Source organism: Echinops telfairi, unplaced genomic scaffold (assembly GCF_000313985.2).
Source record: "Echinops telfairi isolate 266 unplaced genomic scaffold, ASM31398v2 ScPeMD7_31;HRSCAF=116, whole genome shotgun sequence".
NCBI classification, from domain to species: domain Eukaryota; kingdom Metazoa; phylum Chordata; class Mammalia; order Afrosoricida; family Tenrecidae; genus Echinops; species Echinops telfairi.
Window position 1 is genome coordinate 61867264 of NW_022103928.1, and position 20467 is coordinate 61887730.

General features: G+C 49.5%; 1 protein-coding gene across 1 annotated transcript; it reads left to right on the top strand.

The window, feature by feature from the left end:
• Nucleotides 1–829: 829 nt before the first annotated feature.
• LOC101650219 (zinc finger protein 343-like) lies at nt 830–20176 on the top strand. Its single transcript, XM_045289871.1, has 6 exons — nt 830–887; nt 7271–7547; nt 7667–7796; nt 8674–8739; nt 14162–14288; nt 16215–20176. Exons 4-6 carry the CDS (start codon nt 8686–8688, stop codon nt 17471–17473), a joined length of 1440 nt encoding a protein of 479 aa, XP_045145806.1. The 5' UTR covers nt 830–887; nt 7271–7547; nt 7667–7796; nt 8674–8685; the 3' UTR covers nt 17474–20176.
• The last annotated feature ends 291 nt before the right edge of the window (nt 20177–20467 follow it).

The following is a 20467-nucleotide window of genomic DNA, read 5'->3' on the forward strand; positions in this document are numbered from 1 at the left end:
TGTCGGAGTCTGCTGGAGGATGGGCCCCTCAGGTCGGACGGGAGCACAAGAGATGTGACTGAAGAAGAGTTGAGTTCTTGGAGGGGAGTCAGTAAGCCAGGCACTATTCCCATTGATAGCTGGCACCATCTTTTCTCGTCCCCCACACTTTGCTGCAGCACCCGTATCTTCAGTAATCATTTCAGGAAGGCCAGTATGGAGCGGGGCCACGACACCAGAACGAACTGTTCTTGGATTGGGGTAGGGTGAAGTAGGAGCCCGGAATCCATCTGCTTATCCACAGAATGGGCACGACTGAGGTACACTTTGGTGGTCTGCTTATGACAAAATCAACCCCCCATAGGGCCAACTACCCCAGTACCAGCAAGAAACCAACCAGCAAACAAACAAGCTCAAGTCAGGAAAACAAAACAGGCACATAAACAAAAAATAAGTTCAATTGTCTCCCTGGGGTCAGTCCCCTATTTCCTGTGAGCACGAGGATAGGAGGATAGCTTGTTGAGGACTTGGGGGGGGGTTATCACAGGAAAGCACTGGAGGTGAGGGTAAAACTCGAGGAGACGGCCAGAGGCGGCCTTGTTCTCCCACCTGTTTCCCTTTAGTCAAGGGCAGCCCCTTGCTGCTTCCCCATAAGGACTGTGGGTTCCAGAACCCGGATGCAGCCACCAGGGTTTCACTTCAGTGGGAAGTTTGGTGTAAACAACACTTCCCAGCCGACCCGTAGGGGGCGCCCAGCGCCAGGCCGGACGCACGGCGCGCCTCCGACGTCATCACGCGCCCGGGGGCGGGGCCCGGACGCTACCAGAAAGCGCGCTGGGAACTTCCGGCCGGTGAGGCTTTGGGAGCGGGAGGCGGACGGCGGAGTTCTGGGAGGACTCGCTGCGGCGGTGAGCAGGACTCTGAGGGCGAGGCCGGGCGCCGCGGACGCAGTCCCGGGGTGGCGTTTGTGGGGAAGGGCGCTCTGCGGGAGACGCGCGTTCGGGGCGGGGAGAGCCCGGGGTCGGGGGCGGCCTAGGTCCTGGAGTTGCGGGGCGCTCCGTGGCCCTTCGGTCCCGGGCTGTGGCTGGGCCGGGAGTGACCCCGAGCTTCGAAGTGCTTTTCTTTTATTCGAATTCCTCGTTTGAGGCGGTGGGGTGCCGCACGACCGGGAGCGGGCTACTCGGGCCGTGCGTTTCCGGATGTTTGGGTTTGGGGGATGGGCGCAGACTCATCCCCTGGGGGTGGGGGCGCGGCGAGGGGCCCAAGCCTGGCGGTTTTGTGGTGGGAGCGCTTAACGGGTGCTGCGTTTCGTGGTCGTGGTGGACTCTGGCGTTGGGCCGCTGAGTACGGTGCGTGGGTATTGGAGACGGGCTGCAGACGGCCCGGATAGTGGTTGAGTTGGGACGGGGTCGGAGCGCCTCGTTGTATGCTGGCGTGGGGGGGGGGGGGAGGTCAGTCTGTTGCTGTAACGCCCCTTGGGGGTGCGGGAGAACCTGCCAGGTCTCCATGGAGTTCTGAGATTTGAGAGGTGGAAGAGATTTTGAGAACGGTTAGGAGGGCCGGCTGACCCCTTCTTGTGACTTGGGTCCAGTTTTCCTTGCGATTGAATCGAAACAAAAACTGAACAAAGGCACACAACTCAAGCATGTTCTATTCGGGAAACAAACGGGGATACTCTTAACCTCATTTTGTTGCTGTGCAGACAGGTTAGGAGGGCTGGCCAACTCCCCTTTGAAACCAAAAACCGAAACTCGTACCCGCTCCATCCCTGGTGACTGGTGAGTTCTACTTGGGCCTGCTAACCACAGGATCAGCAAGCGAAAACCACCGGCCACTTCCCAAGGGCAGGATGGGTCTTTCTCCTCACAGAAAGACTTCCAGTCTCCGACAAGCACAGGGGAAAATTAAAACAAGGGCAACCGTTTGGAAAATCTGTCCAGTTTCCTCTTGCAGTTTCAGTTTCGATGAGGAAGATCTCAGCTGCCCTCTACGCAAATGATACAGGTTTTGGCCCACAGTTTCCTGCCTGAAGCAGGTGGCCAGTGCCTAGAGAGAGGGTAATTCGGTGCACTGTGAGGACAGTTACCTGTTAGAATGGTGTGGAGACTCTTCCTCTATGGCTGTGAGTTACAGGTGTGTCTCTCAGACCACAAGACCTCTGGGGCGCCGTGGCGGTCAGGAACTCACCAAAGCTGAGGCCGTGGCTTCCGTTAAGATGCCAGTCCTTGAAACCTTGTCAGGTAGTCTTCCTCTGCCCAGAGGGTTGCTGTGAGTGGGAGTTGCTTGTTTACAGCTCCTTTCTATTCTGATAGGTGCCCTTGTCACATAAGACTCCCTGCTGTCCGGAGGATGCTGGCTCCTGGTCACCTTCTGGGACAGGGTAGAAATGCCCGTGTGTGGAGCTCCTTCCAGGAGTGGAAAGCCCTGTTTTTCTACCTCCGAGCAGCTGGTCGTTCGGAACTGCTGGCCTGGTTCGCAGCCCAACTAGTCACTGCCAGGGCTCCTTTTGTCACGAAGGGGTTAAATGTTTTTATTTTCACCCTAAATTCCAACATTCTGAAAGGAGTTGGATTCTCTTAAGTGACACCTGGACTCTATGGACTGTTTAAAACAAGGCCTTCACCCTCGTGCATGGGTAGGTGACCTTGGTGTGTGCAAGCGCAGCTTTGGACCTTCCCCAGAGCTCTCCACTGGGGCCTGATTCCCTTCAAGCCCGCTCTTGTGGCATGGCCAGCTAGTGGGGAGGCATTCCCAGGAGACAGCTCCCTTTGTCCCTAATCTTCCTACCTATTCAGAGAATCAGCTCATGGGCAGTGGGTCTTGGGGGTGGAGATTTTAGTAGTGTTGGGGCAGGGCCCATGCAGTGCTTCAAAGGATCCCTCACAGGATGGACAAGTATCCCAGGGGTGGGGCCAGGGTATAGTGAGAGACTGACTGGGTGCACTCGCTCCAACAGCCAATTACCAACCCCAAGTAGTTCCCTAGCCCTCCTCCCCCAGCCCCCCCCCTCCCCCCCAGCACCTGTGGTCTCTAGTCTAGGTCAAACTAAACCATTTCTGTAGGGGTGACGACAGTGCATGAGGAGATCCCGTGCCTCGCAGAGAAGAACTATGCTCCATAGGCCTTTCTCTGGCTAATTATTTAAGGAGTAGGTTGCCAGACGTTTATAATGAATTCTGTAATTCTTTGTGTGAAAAGCTGCTCCTTCCGTGGGAAAAACACCTCTCAGACTGGCTTGTTGGACTTGCAGTCTGCCTTCAACCATAGTCTTTCTTATGCAGGCAGACTCTTGTGCTTTCTCCAAATTGGCCAGACTGTGTTTTAATGACCCAAAGCACTCAGAAGTACTTTGGGGACCTAAATGTAGCCTCAGTTTATGTGAAGGCACTGCACGGAGTCAGGGTTCCAAGTGCAGACCACAATCCCTCACAAACCAAATGCTCTAATGTCAATTCCATGGAACCCCCTTCTGACTCAGCATTTACTAATCCATAGCCAATCTTGTTTCATCAGTCACGTCTTACCCCTGTGTGTGGAATACACACTGAGAATTGTCACACCCCGCGGGGAACATTCACTCCTGGCTGTCAGTGCTGCAGCCCAAAGCTGGAGTTCACATGTAGGGGCTTCAGTTCAGGGTAAGAACTGTTTTAAAAATGTGAATAGTTTTATTGAGACAGAACCCCCCTGTCATTCACTTTTATAGTTCAGTCGTATTAAAGAAAGAGTTGTATAAATCAGTTCTAAACCATTTTTCCTTCTTGAGTTCATTATTAATTCCCCATTTCCCTCCAGCCTCTCCTCCTATACCCCCAGTAAGCATTATTTCAGTTTCTGCTCTTACAGATTTACCATTCCTGACTTTCATCTGTTAGAAAGCATACAAATGACAGCAGCAAAAGAAGCTGGCAGGAAAAGACCAACAACTGTATCAAAACAGACAGGAAGAGACGCAGAGAAAAAGAAAAAGCAAACAAAAATAATAAACCCAAAGAAGGAAAAAATGTCAATTGAGAAGAAAGCAGGAAATATTACCAACTAGAACAAATTTAAAAAGAGAAATCAAATGATCAGGTGTTAGATTTTAACCTCTTTAGTTCTGCCATAATCCAATTTACACTTCTCCGCATGATAGCAAGGCCTCGCACATGCCTCTACTTTGGTTGGAGGGGACTCGCCAGAGACTTCCAGGGACCCCGCTCCCTGGCTCCCACTGTCATCCGTAACTTCTGCATATTGAGTATCAGTTTAAGCTCTTATAGCGTTCCCTTCTTCAGATGTGGATTTTATTATTTGAATCCTTGCATCACACAAGCAGATGTGTTTCTTCCATGTAGACGGAGTTGACACCTCACTTAGATGACTGCTTGTTTGAAGACCAACCTTTAAGACCCCAGATGCTATTATTATTATTATTATTATTATTTTTGATAGACGGACATCATCTGGTGTCTTCACGACACTTGGCTATGGCATCCATACTTTCAGTCATCTCTTCCTGAGGTGAGCACGAACCAGGGTCTTGTCATAAATTGAGGACCTAATGCCGGGGTTTAAGTGAAGAGGAAATGTTTTGAGAATGATGAGGGCAATGAATGTACAAATGTGCTTTACACAATTGATGTGTGTATGGATTGTGATAAGAGTTGTATGAGCCCCTAATAAAATGATTTAAAAAAAGAGGGAAAACAAAACAAAACAAGAACTAATTGTTCTTACATAGGCACTAGAATGACGTGCGAGCCCCAAACCCATTCACATGTATGACTTATAAACAGCCCTGGTTCACTTTAGAGACCTCGTTACCATTTTATGACAAAATTGTCAATCATCCCCTGGGCATAAAGTCATCAGTTAATAGTATAGCTAATTTATCCAATGGAATAGAATTTAACATACTATCGAGGAAAGTAAGGTATCCGAGTATAAGGTGAAACCCAGTCCATGAACTGTTAATTTGTACAGGTAAAACGCTTAGATGATGGGGCATTACATAGCAGTTGGTGATAGGACAGACTTTCCCCCTTTTTAAATTATTTTTTTAAATCATTTTGTTGGGGACTCGTACAACTGTTACCACAATCCATCCGTCCATCCATTGTGTCAAGCACATTTGTACGTTTGTTGTCATCGTCATTTTCAAAACATTTTCTTTCTACTTGAGCCCTTGGTATCAGCTTCTCGTTTTTCCCCTCCCTCCCACACCATCCTTCCTCATGCACCCTTGATAATTTATAAATTATTATTAATTTTTCATGTCTTACATTGACTGATGTTTCCCTTCACCCACTTTTCTGTTGTCCATCCTCCTGGGATGGGGTTATATGTAGATCATTGTGATCGGTTCCCCCTTTCTTCTGCCACCTTCCCCTTCCCCTCCTGGTATTGCTCTGGTCTAGCTGGATTTGAAAGGTAGAATTCGGGTCACAATAGTGGGGAGGGAGGGAGGGAGGGAGGAAGCATTAAAGAACTAAAGGAGAGTTGTATATATAAGTGCATTCCTGTATTTAGGCCTCTATAAATTCTCTTTGCCTCCTAGTTCTTTCCTCTTGTCCCATTATTATGTTTGGCCTTCCTTTGGGTTTCAGTGATTCCTCTCAGTTACATTGCCCTTGATCAAGCCCTACCAGGCCTCCTACACCCTCCTCTCCATCTGTTTTATTTTTAGATCGCTGTTGTTCCCTTGTCCCTGGGTTGGTTAACACCCACTTCCTTCCCCCGCCCCCCCCTCCCGGGACCAAAGGTCTTATTGTTTTCTCCTCTGGATTATTTATCCCACCTGTCTTATCTAGATAGACACTCAGAGACAATAATAAGCACAAAAACAAGACCGAGCAAAAGAAAACAAAACGCCAAAAAGAAAAGCCTATAAATAGTTTAGGGTCTGTTTGTTGACCTTTAGGAGTGTTTTCCAGTTCAGTCTGATGGGGTGCCACACCCTGGCCCCACGGTCTATTTTTGGTATTCCCTGGGGACTTCGTTGCTCTGTTCCCCTTGCTGTTCTGTTGCTCGGATAGGGCAAACGTTCTAAGGGAAACACGCCTATCAGATGAGTTGCTGTCACGGTACACAAGGAGGGTATTAAAATAGTAAATGCATGTGCGCCTGGAGTCACAGTCATCCGTTTCTTACACCAGGGACTGAGTCCAAGGGCTGCCGGCCAGTTTGAGGTAAAGCCCATTTCCATTAGTGGGGTTTCCACACTGAACCCTGCTGTGGCCTGTGAAAGGATGTGTCCTTGAAAGGACGGAGCCTAAAGTGATAGTAGCTTTTAGCGCAGGCCTGGGTCACCACAGGCTGGTAGAAACCCAGGTCCAAAGTGTCTGATTATTAATGTAATAGTGGGCTATTCTCCCCTTGGGGCCTACATAAGTATTGTTAAGCACTTTCCTGGTGGGAGGTCCCTTCTCCCCTTTACCCACCAAGGGAAGGGGAAATGTTTCCTCTGAGACATAGCATGCTAACCCCCTCCCCCATCTCGACCTGAGATGGTGAAAAAGAAGAAAGATTATCTAGGAAAACCTAGGGAAAAGAAAGAGAAAGCACTAGAGAGAAGGGGCTGGCAGGGCCAGAGTGGGACAGAATGTCCAAAGGCGAACAGTGTGCCCGGCCAGGCACAGTCTGGGTCACTGCCCTTAGCTGGCCTCGAAGACATGTGAGAGACATCATCTCTTGATCAAGAGAAAGTTTTTGTGTGTGTTCAAAGAACAGGCAGGGGCATCCCACCTGGTCTTGGAAGCAGTTCTACTTGTCCATGGTTTGCGTGCAGGGGACTGGCTGCTTACACAGGGCTGTGGTTCTTCTGGTGTCTGCAAGCAGGGGATGCCACACACTAGGGTGCTGTCCAGCGAGCACTCGGTGCAGCACATGCCCGTCTCGAGTCACATGGAGTAGGGCGTGGCAGAGGGGTCCTTTTGCTCCTCAGCCACCACTGTAGGGCTTTGCTGGTCCAGGGTGACAGAAGTGATTTGTGGCAGTCCCTACCAGACACTGCTTGTGAAAGTTAACAGTAGTTGCACTGTGTCAGGCCCACCGACAGTTCAGCTGCTCTGTCTGTGCCCTCCCCACTTCAGTCTGAGCTGCTCGGGTGAGGAGGAGCAGTTAGGTTTTTCAGGGCGCAGACTTGGCTTCTAGACCAGAAATGAATCAAGGTAGAAAATCCAGAGACCCAAGTAGACTGACACCTCTGTTGGCTGAGGACGATGGGAGAGGACAGGATCCCTGGGAAGATGCCCGAGTTTAGCCCACAATAAAGGATCGAGCAGCATCTAATTGCTTCTCCATCCCACAGGTCCTGGGTGCCTGAAAACAAGCTTTCCAAAGTGAGGCCAGAGATCCACCCAGAGATGAAATAACTTCCAGCTGGCTCTGTGGCAGGATTTCCAGGCAGCCACTGCACGGACTGCATTACGTGTTATCAGCAATATCCTTATCCTCAGCAAGAGGAGGCCTGGAAGACCTTCGCTTGCAGGAACAGGGGAGCTACAGACCCCGTGAAGAAGCTCGCAAAAGGTGAGAGTTGTTGATGTTCTGCAGAGGTGAAGAGTGGACCTAAGCTCCAGATTCAGGTGAGAACCCTTCAGAGGCCACAGCTGAGAAAAGTGGCTCCGGTTTTCCTCCCGCAATTACAGCTATTGACCAGCATTCTGGGTCTTCTTTCTCAGCCTCTCCTTCTTTCCTTCCTTAGGCTTCCTTCTCATGCTACTGACGGGCCCGGGAGAAGGAGCAGAAGCTGGTGAGTCTGAATTTGCTCATTGTTCTGAACTCCTGTTTCACTTCTAGAACAGAGGCCTAGCTCTGTCTCACCGTACGAGAAGGTGACCACCACTTAGACCGTCTATGCTGTGTGCCGTATTAGTAATTTTTAAAATCATCTTATTGGGAGCTCTTGCAGATATTACAACATTCATAGTTCAATCACATCAAGCAGTATTGCACAATTGCTACCTCAGTCAGTTTCAAAATATTTTCTTCCATCTTGAACTCCTTGATATCAGCTCCCCCTTATCCCCACCCTATCCCCTCAGGAACCCTTACCATTATGATTTCGCCTATAATATAGTTGGTCATTTGGTTTTGCCATATCTTACACAAGCCAGTGTATCCATTCACACACTACTCTGTTCTCTGATCCCATTGAGTGGGATCATACAGTCATCAACTCCCTAATCCTACCCCTCCCTACACACACACACACACACACACACACACCACCCCTCTTCTGGTACCTCGGGACCATTGCTCCTGTCTCTAAGGGGTCATCTATCTTGACCATCATGTACCAGGCGATCTTAAATATACGCATAAACATGTGCAAATCTAACATGATTAATGAGGTAAAACAAAAACCATAATTGTAAGGGGAGGAAATATTAGAATCTGTGCTATACCACACCCTGGATTTATCATCCATTCCGTGTGGCCCTTCTGAGAGGTACTGTCCCGTTATCTTACAGGTGGGTTTGGGTCTCCACTACATCCACACCCCTTCACGTCACTTTGTTTGCTTTTGAACTGCTGATACCTCTTCCCCTGGACACCTTGTGATCACGCAGGCTAGTGGGCTTTGTTGCGTCCCTGCTAGATGACCGCTTGTTTAACTACAAGCCTATAAGACCCCAGACTCTATATCGTTTAGTAGCCGGGCACATCAGCTTTCTTCACCACATGCTTATGCGCTCATTTTGTCCTCAGCACCGTGGCGGGATGGTGAGTGTCATACAGCGCTGCAGTATTAGAACAAACTGCTCACGTACTGAGGTAAGATTGAAGGAGAGGCCCAAGGCCCATCTGCTTCCTTATTGTATCTGCTCTATTTATGTAATATAAACAAATGCACATATATTGATGTATTTCCATAAGATACACATATGGCTTCTTCCTGCTGTCCTCTTGTTCCTCTGGCCTCGCTGTCATCTTTACCCATCGCTCAGAAGTCAGTTTTGCATTTTATTTTTGTTGTTGGGAAGCAGAGCCAGGATGAGGAATCCAGGGAATCTAAGAAGAAATACTTTTTGAAAAACAGATTATTTATATTTTTTAATGTACTGCTAACTAAATTACTCTACCAAATAACCCACATCACTGTCATTGAGTTGATTGCTATTCATAGGGCTCTTATAGGACAGGGTAGAACTTCCCCTAGAGGTTTCTGAGACTGTATGTCTTCTTTTTCTTTTTGCATTTTTATTGGGGCATAATACACATGTCATATAATTAAATGTCAAGAAGAATTGTACAGTCACCACCACAGTACATTTCTCTTCCCCCATGATTACATCACCTTTAAATTCAGTTGTGTGATCACCTTCAGTTCTAGTGCTTCTACCCTCCAGGAATCTCCTACCCCTCCCAATCCTCCCCTGCCCAGCCCTCCCCTACATCCCCTAGGAACACTTGCATCAGCTATTGTCTCTATGCATCCGCTCCTCTGTGCTTCGCAAACTGATAAACCCAACAGAAACAGTAACAAAAACAAAATTAAGTGGTAAGGATAAAACTACAGTAATATGAAGATAAAATACCAACAATGAGTGAGCAAGAAAGAAAAGACCTCCACCAATATTTTAAAAGCCAGGGAAGGAATTTTTGACATGGAACAAGCAAGAGATCCTTGCACCTAGAACAAATTCAGGTTGGGTCTAGAGGGAGGTGAGCTGACCAACTATCAAGGTTGCTCCAGCATATTCGGGGTTACAGTGATCTGTGTTTGATAAAAAGGCTTTTCCAGACCCTTGCCTGTGGCTCGAGGGGATCTGCCAGAAATTTGAAGGGACCAGATACTCTGCAGATGGGGGTGGGCTCCCACTGCCCTGCAAAGCCTTCCCCGAATCGGGTGTTCGCAAGTGTGGCTGGTACTCCCCCCACCTCCACCCCGTGCATTGGGTTTGTTGCTGCCCTCCTTGATCGGGACCAGCGGTATGCTGCTTCCATGTGAGCTCAGTCGGCTCCTCGCACAGATGGCTGCTTGTTTGCGTGCAAGCCTTTCATACCCCGGACGGACGCTATTGCAGCTCTGTTGTCTTCACCCCACTTGCCGCAGCACCCTTCTCTTCAGTGATCATTTCATGAAGGCAGTGCAGAGCAGAGCCGTGGATCAGGGTGAACTGTTCTCAGACCTAGGCTGGGGTGAAGTAGGCCAGAATCCATCTGCTTATCCACGGAATGTGCAAGAATGAGGTGTGCTTTGGGGGTTGGCTTACGACAAAATCGAACCCCCATAGGACCTCCTACATCAGCACCAGCAAGGGACCAATGGGCAGACAAACAAAGAGAATTAAAAAAAAAAGCTACAAGCAGGAAAGCAAAAACTCATATACACAAAAAAGGACAACCCCGTCCATCCCCCCGGCACACAGGCCATTGCACTGACGACATCGATTTTCTCAATGACCCACATTTACTTGAGGTAATTTTTTTTTCCAATCCAGTTTTGTAATTTTACGTATCTGTTACATAGACATAAAAACAGAAACTTTCTTTCTACTTGAGCCCTTGGTATCAGCTCCTTGCTTCCTTTCCGTCCCTCCCCCATGAACCCTTGATAAGTTGTAAATTATTATTTTCATATCTTACATCAGCAACAAATGCACAAGTGTGCTTGATACGATGGATGTATGGATTGTGATAAGAGCTGTACGAGCCCCCAGTAAAATATTTTTTAAGTAAAAAAAAATGATGGCATCATCTGTACAAGTTCGCTTGATATGATTGATTTATGGATTGTTACAATATTTGTGAAAACTCCCAATTAAATGATTGATTAAAAGAATTTTTTTAATGTCTCCAGACTTTGTTCCATCCTTTATTTCTCATAAGTAGATGAATCCTAACACTAGTGGGTTTTTTTAAAAGATCATTTTATTGGGCGCTCTCACAACTCTTGTTCAATTGTATCAGACATATTTGTACATATATTGCCATCATTCTTTACTTTCTATTGAGCTTTTGGGATCAGCTCCTTTTTTTCCCTCCCCACCCCCTACCTTCGTGGCTCCTTGGTAGATTGTAGATTACTATTATTTTTATATCTCACATTGACCTCTGTCTCCCTTCCCCTCTGGTTTCTGTTCTTCCTCCTGGAGGGTGTGTGGTGTGTGCCCTTCACTGCCATCGGCATCTCTTTCCCCTCCTCCCTTCCCCATACCTGTTTGGTTTCACTGTTCCCATTCCTGTTCTGGGTCTGTGTGTCGTGAGCTTTGTCTCTTGCCTGTACCCCTGTACATGTTCCAGTGTAGTCCAGAGTGGGAAGCAGCACTGGGGTCATGATAGTGGGGGTGAGGAAGCCTCAAGGAACCAGAGGTATATTGTAAGCCATCGGTGCTCTCCTGTACCCCGGTTGACTCACCCTTTCCCTGCAACCCCTTTGTGGGGCCATGTTCCATTGTCTAAAGATGGGCTTTGGGTCTCCACTTTGACTCCCCTCATTCTCACCACATGTTTTTGTTTGTTGTTTGTGATGAATCTTCTGATGCCCGTTGCCCGGTTCTCATGGTTGCACCGGTTGGCATGCTGTTTCCATGTGGGCTTGTTGCTTCACTGTTGGATGGCCACTTGTTTAGCTTCAAGCCTTTAAGACCCCAGACACTTTATCTGTTAAATAGCCGGGCACCATCCGCTGTCTTCACCACATCTTATGCACCCATTTTTCAGGGGTGGGTGTGCCATTTTGTTACAACACAGTGTTCTTGTATTGAGGGAGGGTATGAGCTGAGGCCCAAGGCCCATCTGCAGCCTCAGTGTAAATATATTGTAAATACATGTACATAGGCCAATATCTCTGTTTTTATGGTTTAATATATTTACATACGTACACACCTCTGTTAATATCTCTATAGCTTTGCTTCCTAGAGCTTTCCTCTTTTTTTTTTTTTTGCCTCCTGCTGCCCCACCATCACGTTCCCCATCTTAGCATTTCCTCCCAGCTAGATTGCTGGTGCTGTAATGCCCACAGCATCTCTACAGCCTCCTAGATGTTGGTTTTAATTCCCTAGTTGTTCCCGTCTACAGTGTTGTTTGCTCAGCACACCCTTCCCCGCCCCCCGCCCCCTTACTTTCTCCTCCCAAGACCCTCCAAGGCAGTTGGCCCCATTGCTTTCTCCCCAGGCTTGCTTCCCATGTCTGTCTTATGTAAGTAGGCAAACCAGCAATGCCCTAGTCCAAAGAAAACAAAAGGTTGAAAAAAAGAAAAGGAGAGAAAAAAACAAACCATGGATAGTTCTAGGTCTGTTCGCTGGCCTTATGAATCTCTCAGCCCTGGTCCTGGAGGGGTTCCGGGGGCTGCCCCTCCTAGCCTGAACTCTGTTTTGGGGGCTCTTTAGGGGCTTTGTGGATTGTCTGTGCTCTGACTGCTGCTCTGTTATGCTTCCTTGGTTTGTCCTGCTGCGGGGGATTCAGGCCACATTGTCTCCCCGCTGTGTGTCCCCATTACTGTCCCCTGTCTCCGTATGCTCCCGTTAGGGGACAACATGTCTTGAGTTGTTGGCGGCCCTGCAGTCCTCTCTGTGCCTGAGCAGCTCCGTGCAGGGACATCACCCTCCGGCTTGGTGTGCCAGTGGGGGGTCTAGGCCAACGGCCCTTTCTCTTTTTCCTTCTTGGTATGCTTCCGTGTGGGTGTGGTAGGTCGGCTCCTTTCCCCCTCCTGAAGGTTTAGTGTTGTTCTCTGTCGCACAGACTTCTAGAGCAGGGGTCAGATTGGTTCTGGTTGGGGCCGGCCCTGTAGCCCAATCTTTTCATGCCTCCACGTGGTTACGTTGCCCTCCTGGTTTGGTTCACCCCGATGGGTGGGTATGCACACTCCCAATTCTGGGCGCCATCTTGACTCCTCTACCCAAGATGTAACTCTTTAATAGGATCGAGAGCCTCATCTTTCTCTCCCATAGTGGCTAGTGGTTTCGAACTACTGACCTTATGTTAGTAACCCACTACGCCTTCAAAATAAATGCTATGCATCTGTGGACATAATACACTATGTCCCATATACTGGGTTTCTTTTTGCTTTTTAGTTACTGATCTTTTCAAACTGTAGAAATAGTTTCATAACCATAGAACTTTTTTAGCTACCATCCTGTAGCATCAGCAGGCATCTGTAATGGGCAGTCTTAGCCCCAGGGTATGATACTGTGTCACTCAGAATTCCACACTTCTGCTTTCCTGTTCCCCCCTGGCCCCCGCTGTAATAGCTAACACTCACTGTCATCGAGTTGTTCCCTCCCCCAGCCATCCTATGGAACAGGGAAGAAGCGGGGGTTCCAGTTCTGTCAGTCGTCGCAAGAGTAGAGAGCCTCATTTTCTCCTTTCTCTGACCCTATCCACATAGAACGCGAATTTGGTCAGATCTAATCAGTTCGAAGGTACTGACTTTCAGATTGCCACATGGACAAATTCTCGGTTCAAATTTGGGAGTCCACACAACACCCTCCCTTGCCTGCTGGCTACAAATTTAGAGGGTCCATTTACCTTTCAGGATTTCAGCCTCAAACTTGGTGTTCGTGCCTGGGCTCTGGGAAAGACACATGGAGGCTACCTCTGACACCCCCACCCCCTTATGGAGAAGGAATTTCCAACTCTGAGCCCAGCTCAAGGACAATTTCCACCAGGCACCAGCCACCCATGCTCCTGCCTTCCATTGCCCTTGCCCTGTTCTGAGCCCAGCCATTCCTCCCAAGGCACCTCCTTGTCTGCAGGGTGTGATCCGCAGCAGCGCCTCTGCTCAGCATCCCTCTCTCCTCCTCACAGACCCAGGTGTGCAGTACAACCAGAGGCCTCGTGAAAGGAACTGTGTGCTCTAGAAAGAATTAGAGGAGCTCCCTCGGATGCAGACTCTTCGGGGTGAACTCTCCCAGTGAAAACCTCCAGTGATGTGCTGATGGGTCACTGTCCCCTTGCTGTTCCTAGAAGATGGGTGTCATCCGGTTGCCTGATCCGGAAGAAGTTCTTTTGCGCTCGGGACAGCTGAGGGCAGCCCACTGCTCCCATAGGAGTTCCTGCCTGTGCCGTGGTTCTAGATCACTGTGCTCCCCACAGGTTTCGTCTCAAATCTGGGGTACAGGCATGTCCATCAGGTGTGGAGACCTGGCTTTGGAAGAACTAGACGAAGTTCCTCATGCAGATCCTGCAGGGCCCTGTGACTCTGGTTGTGAGAGTCGGGGGTACACTGACCTCCTCCTCCTCCTCCTCCTAGGAGCCACTCACAATCGAGGATGTCACGGTGCTCTTCTCGGAGGCCGAGTGGAAGACTCTGAGCGCGGAGCAGAAGACCCTGTACAGGGACGTGATGCTGGAGATCTACAGGAGTCTGCTCTCCGTGGGTGAGGACCCACTCTTCTCCCTTTTTCAACTCAGCACAGATTTACTGGCCACCTACTGTGTGCCAAAGAACGAGCCCTGGTGCTGCTCACCGAACCCGGTTCAGAACATCATCTTTATGGTGCATGCTATGCCAGTTGTCCTCTTACCATGGGGACAACTTTAAACCCTTTAATTAGGCCAGCCAATCCAGTGAGTTATTTGGATGTCTAGGAAGTCTCCACAATTGTGCTCATGTGCTTTGTTACATACATGAATACATATGCAACACACACGAACATGTTTGCGCTTGTGCCATCCTATGCATGTATGCATACATATCTACTTATGATTGTTTCATTTCAAGTTTAAGCTGTTAAGCAGCATGGTTTTGATCTTCTCTGTTTGGTCATAAACCATAAAGTGCTGCCGCCTGCAGGGATTAACTAACAAACTCTGTTAGGGCAGGGTCCCCAGGCTCCCAAGCAAATGGAGTGTTTGCAGAGGAGATTGGTGGTACTGGGGGATTGTACCTGTGGAGCAAGGAGCCCTGGTGGTGCTGTAGTTACAGAATTGTGCGACAGCCCCACAGAGGGTTGTTTCTCCAGAGAGGAAGCAGTGGAAGGAAAGCACAAAGGGACAAGGAATTCCCGAAAGAGACTTAACACTAGAGACAGTGAGAGACCTTGGGATGGGCCACGTGTAAGTTGGTGGGGACGTTCGGCAGGGCCAAGCGGGGTTTTCCTCCGGGGGCAACAGGACACCTGCATCGTGGGGAGGAGCTGAGAGCTGCTGCCCTGAAGCAGGGAGACTGCCGATGCGTCTCCTGGACCTCGGCTGTAGTCCGTCCGTGAATCAACCCCACACCTCTCAGGATGGTCTGTGAGATATCTGCAGACACAGCAGTGAATTATCACCCTTGGAGGAGAAGGAGGGTGTGCCTTGGGGAGGCTGGCTACTCTCCGAATTCTGAAAGAGTCGGAGGCTGGAGGAAAGACGGGGCGCCATGTCACGTTCACCAGCATGGGCTGATCCTCACTGTCGCTCACTCAGGTGGGCAGGTGCATGTGCTGCACGTCTGCTTGTATATTCTATCAGTCCCTCTGTATAGTAAGAGCAGTCATCCCAGGAACTGTCATGTCCGAGTCCTAGCTAATGGTAGGGGCAGATGTGTCGCTGTGCGTCCCTGCGACCGAGAGGGTTCTGGAGAAGGAGAAGGCCAGCTGCAGGGGGAGCTGTGGACGGAGCACGCGCACTGTCTGCTCCTTCCTTGAGAAATGCTAATCTGCCGACAGGGTGCAGAGGTTGCCAGCGTGGACTCTGGATGACAGTAACTAAGCCCACTGTCGTCGAGTTGATCCCAGCTCAGCAGCCCTGTGAACAGAACATGGTCCATCTGACCAGGAGGGCCTCCCAGACTGTGAATTCCGACAGAGCAGCCTGCGGCACCATTTCACTGCAGATCCTGGTGGGTGGGCCGTTGTCTATTTGGATTGCAGCCCAGGGCTTTAATCACTGCCCCACTAGAGTCCTTCTGGATCACGTAAGAAGGGGAACTGGTGAAAATGGCACCCGAGTGGCTGGTTGGTAGGAGACACAGTGAGTTGGCTCTATTGTGAATGACAAACGTGCGAGCAGGATTGTTGTTAGTTGCCACCGAGAGTATCCAAGTCTCGGTGAACACGTGGTCGCCACAGTGGGTTAGCACCACACCTGAGGGCCTTGAAGCCTGTGGCCCTCTAGATACAGACTGTTAAGAAACCACTCGGCCTCTCTTCCGAACCATCACCCTTTCCGTTAGCAGTCGAGTGTGTAACTGTGTGCGCGTGTGTGTGTGAATGTTTACCGGGCACTCCAGCAGTGAGATGCTGTCTGTCGTAAGAGAAGGCAGCACTGTCTAAGTGCTCCACACATCGCTGCTCTAATAGGAAATTCTCCCCCTCCTGTAGACCCAGACTCGGAAATCTTCTCCTGTTCCTCCTGCCTCCTGGATTTCCCCTGTCAGCAGTTCCTCCGGCAGCACGTGCTTCAGCTCTTCCCCGACTTGTGTGCGGAGAATCACTTCCATCCAGGGGATGCCAGCCCAGGGCAGCCTGAGCATCCGGATTCTGACCAGAACTGCAGGAGTGAAAACTCGGAAGGGCAGGAGAGAGAAGTCTCCAGACCCTTGTGTGGGAGCCCAGGGGAGAGAGCGACCTCAAGGGCCTTCTCCAGCCCAGCCTGGGGAGGGTCAGCGAGCCCCGGAGAAGGCAACCCAGGGGTGGGAATGGAGGCCCACTCAGACTTCACAGACCAGGCGGCCCTTTCCTGGGAGAAACCACCTTTGTACAGTGAGTGTTGCCAAGGCCTTACCCAGAAATCCTATTTCCTTTGTCAACAGAGGACACACTCCAGTGAGAAACCTGATGTGTGTAACAAGTATGAGCCAGGCTACAGCCTCAAGTCAGCTCTCGTCACACACGAGAGGACACATTCAGGGGAGAAGCCACATGTGTGCAATGAGTGTGGGCGAGCCTTTAGACTAAAATTAACGCTCATTATACACCAGAGAACACATACAGGGGAGAAGCCGCATGTGTGCAAGGAGTGTGGGCAAGCCTTTAGCTGGAGGTCAGATCTCAGCAAACACCAAAGCTTACACTCAGTGGAGAAGCCTTATGTGTGCAGTGAGTGTGGGCGAGCCTTTAGGCTAAAATTAACGCTCATTATACACCAGAGAACACATTCGGGGGAGAAGCCACATGTGTGCAAGGAGTGTGGGCGAGCCTTTAGCCAACTGTCACATCTCAGAAAACACCAGCGGATACACTCAGGGGAGAAACCACATGTGTGTGAGGAGTGTGGGCGAGCCTTTAGCGACAAGTCAACTCTGAGCACGCACCAGAGGACCCACACGGGGGAGAAACCTTATGCTTGTAAGGACTGCGGGCGAGGCTTCAGTGACAAGTCCAATCTCATCGCACACCAGAGGATACACTCAGGGGAGAAGCCCCATGTGTGTAAGGATTGTGGGCGAGCCTTTACCTGGAAGTCAGGTCTCAACCAACACCAGAGGATGCACTCAGGGGAGAAGCCCCATGTCTGCCTGGAGTGCGGGCGAGGCTTCAGCCGGAAGTCACACCTCCTCAGACACCACAGGACACACACTGGCGAGAAACCGTACGTAAGCAGTGTGGGAGAAGCTTTCGAGGCAGGTCAGTGCTTATGACACACTAGAGGGCACACTCGGGAAAAACCTTACATGTGCAAAGAATGTGGGCCACGGTTTTCCTGCAATGCAAATCTCATCACACACCAGAGGGCACACTCAGGGGAGAAGCCATGTGTGTGTGAGGATTGTGGGCCAGCTTTTAGCTGGAAGTCAACTCTCATCACACACCAAAGCACACACTCAGGGGAGAAGGCACCTGTGTGCAAGGAGTTTGGGCGAGCCTTTAACCCGAAGTCAGCTCTTGGCAAACACCAAAGGACACATTCAGGTGAGAAACCTTGGAAGTGCTGAGAATGTGGGCAAGGCAATGCCCATTGCACATCAGTTGATACACTTGAGGAAGCCACATGAGTCTCACACCAGAGGACACACCTCAGGAGATAGGCAGCATGGGCGAGAGTGTGGGTGAGGCTGTGGCCAAAAGTGGCATTTCACCAAACACCCCAAGGATCCACTCAGGTGGGAAACCACATGAACCAGGACTGGGCGAGGCTTTAGCTCCATTTCAACTGCCCTTAAACATCCAAGGGTACACTGGGGAGACTAGGACGCCCAGGTGTACAGAGTGTGGGTGAGGCTTGTTGGAACATAGGAAACACCACTTTGGTATTGGAGTGGGAGCAAGGCTTCAGTCACCAGTGGAACTTTATTCCCACCAGAGGACACACGCAGGAGAAGTCGCTGTGCAAAGCGTGTGGGGAAGCTGTAGTTCTAAGCACAGACTCATCGAACATACGGTGCTCGTTCCAGAGAAGCCCTGGGCTTGCAATGGGATGTGTGCAGGCTTTAGCTGCTGCTCGCTTCTACACCACAGGAAACAGCCGAAGCTTTGGGTGCCAGGGGAATAGACTGGAATTTAGGACAAAGGCACACTTCAGTGGACCTCAGAGAACAGGTTTTTGAGGATTGGGAGAATGAGTTTTCAACATGAGTCATATCTCCTTGCACCAGAAGCCCTCAGGCAAGGCAAGCAGAGTCTGCCCACGGGCAGCAAGCAGCAGGGTGGGTCAGCAACAGTCAGTGGCTCGAGAGCTTAGCAAAGCAGACCCTGATGGGATATCTGATGCAAGCAATGCTAGGTGACAGGGTCCCCCAGCCTCAAGCTCAGTGATGTATGCACCAGCCGCATGGAGAAGCAGGTCTCAACGGAGCCTCAAGCTCTTAGGGAGGGCAGGATCCTCAAGTTGCTTGGCCTGCCCCCGTTGGTGTAGCCCACAGCTTGAGGCCGACAACTAGCAGCAGCATGGGCTTGCAGAGCCATTTCTCTCTGCCCTCCAGTCAGACTGACCTGGTTAATCCCACATGTTCCTGTTGTCCAGGTCCGCACAATAAACCTATCAAAAATGCCTAGTTTCGTTCTTGAATTCTTATACAGTGATAGCTCAGTTGTCCAGCTCAATTTGTTCCAAAGGAGTGTTTTGAACACTGAAAAGTTTGAGAACTAAATATATTTTTCCCCATAAGAAATAATGGAAAACAAGTAATTGGTTCTGAGGCCCCCAAACTACACTTACAAATCCACTAAGAACTTGTAGCCTTCTCAAATGATCGCTGTCTGATACATGGTCGCCATCAAGTTACTTCTGATGTATCCCAATGCACAGTGACTTTTCAGCTTCTTTATCTGGGTTTTTGTTTCCTGGTTAATGATTTCACATATTTGGCTACATTAGTGGCTTTAATCACCCCTCCCCGCCCCCCACCCGCCCAAAAGTTGATACTGTTGACTTAGCAATGTTGTATTGAGTCCCCAAATCAGGCAGGTGCTCTGGATTCCAGTTCTCAGTGATTTCTGTAACTATCGCAGCTCTGTTTCCCTCTTGGCTTTACTGCTGGCCTCCAACTTTGGAGCGGCGGTAAGGACGTTTTACACAAACAGCACATAAAGGCACTAACACAAGCCTGATGTGGGCAGATGCAACTCGTGACCCACAGGTTTTGTCAAGTCAAATTTAGAATTCGACCATAAAAGAGTTGTTTTCCAAACTTTACTGTCCCAGTAGTGGAACGTTCAGGCTTGGAGCTCTTGACACCCAAGTATCACGGTCAGCATCTTCATGTTCTAGCAGTCTCTGGGGCATGCTTCTGTGTTACTATGTCTCAAAGGTTTATTCATTTACCCAAAGCTGTGTGCTTTCATTGCCACATCCAAAGCCAAGCCCACTGCCACCAAGTTGATTCCCACACATAATGGCCTGATGGGAAAACCCAGAACTGCTCCATCATGTTTCCAAGGTGGTCCTCTAAGGAAGCAGGCTGCCACCTCTTTCTCCCAGGGTGGCCCTATAGGACAGCCCCATGCGTTTCCAAGGTGGTCCTCTTTAAGGAAGCCACTGCCACATCTTCACGGTGAAGCAGCCGGCCTTTTGGTCATCAGCTGAGTTGAGTCACTGTACACAGGTTCCTCGCGGTGTGTTATAGGCCGTAACTATGCACAAAGCGGAATTAAAAGTCCACTTGCCCACTGTGATAGAGTTGTACGAGCCTCCAATACAATGATTTTTTATAAAATCCATTCACCTGTTATTGGAATATTGATTACTCACACTTTTTTTGGTCCCTATTTCTCTGACAAATAATGCTGCTCTAAGAAAGATACTTGTTTCCTAGCACAGTACCCGATTTTAAAACAAACCCACTGCCATGGAGTCGATTGCAACTCACAGTGACTGCATCTGAGGCTTTCTCAGACTAAATATTTATGAGGTTATAGTGCCTCATTTTTTTCCTCACGGAGCAGCTAGTGAGTTCAAACTGCCCACCTTGTGGTTCGAACCTGAACACTTACTTGACAGGGCCAGCAGGATTCCAATCACAGGGCAGATACACAGGGTGGGATTCAGAATCAGATAAGCAACTGGTTTACTGCCCTAGTGGATCATTTTAAGTATGAAAAAGGTATACTGAAGGGTAGTTTATTATTTCATACAGTTAATACTTAACAGCAATAAAAGATATAAAAATAGGTTATGTTCTGAGTTTTAAAATATT

Coding starts and splice junctions, on each gene's coding strand:
- LOC101650219 (XM_045289871.1), top strand. CDS start 8,686: ATGGTGAGTGTCATACAGCGCTGCAGTATTAGAACAAACTGCTCACGT. Junction 8,740..14,161: donor CAAACTGCTCACGTACTGAG/GTAAGATTGAAG, acceptor TCCTCCTCCTAG/GAGCCACTCACAATCGAGGA. Junction 14,289..16,214: donor CAGGAGTCTGCTCTCCGTGG/GTGAGGACCCAC, acceptor CCCCTCCTGTAG/ACCCAGACTCGGAAATCTTC.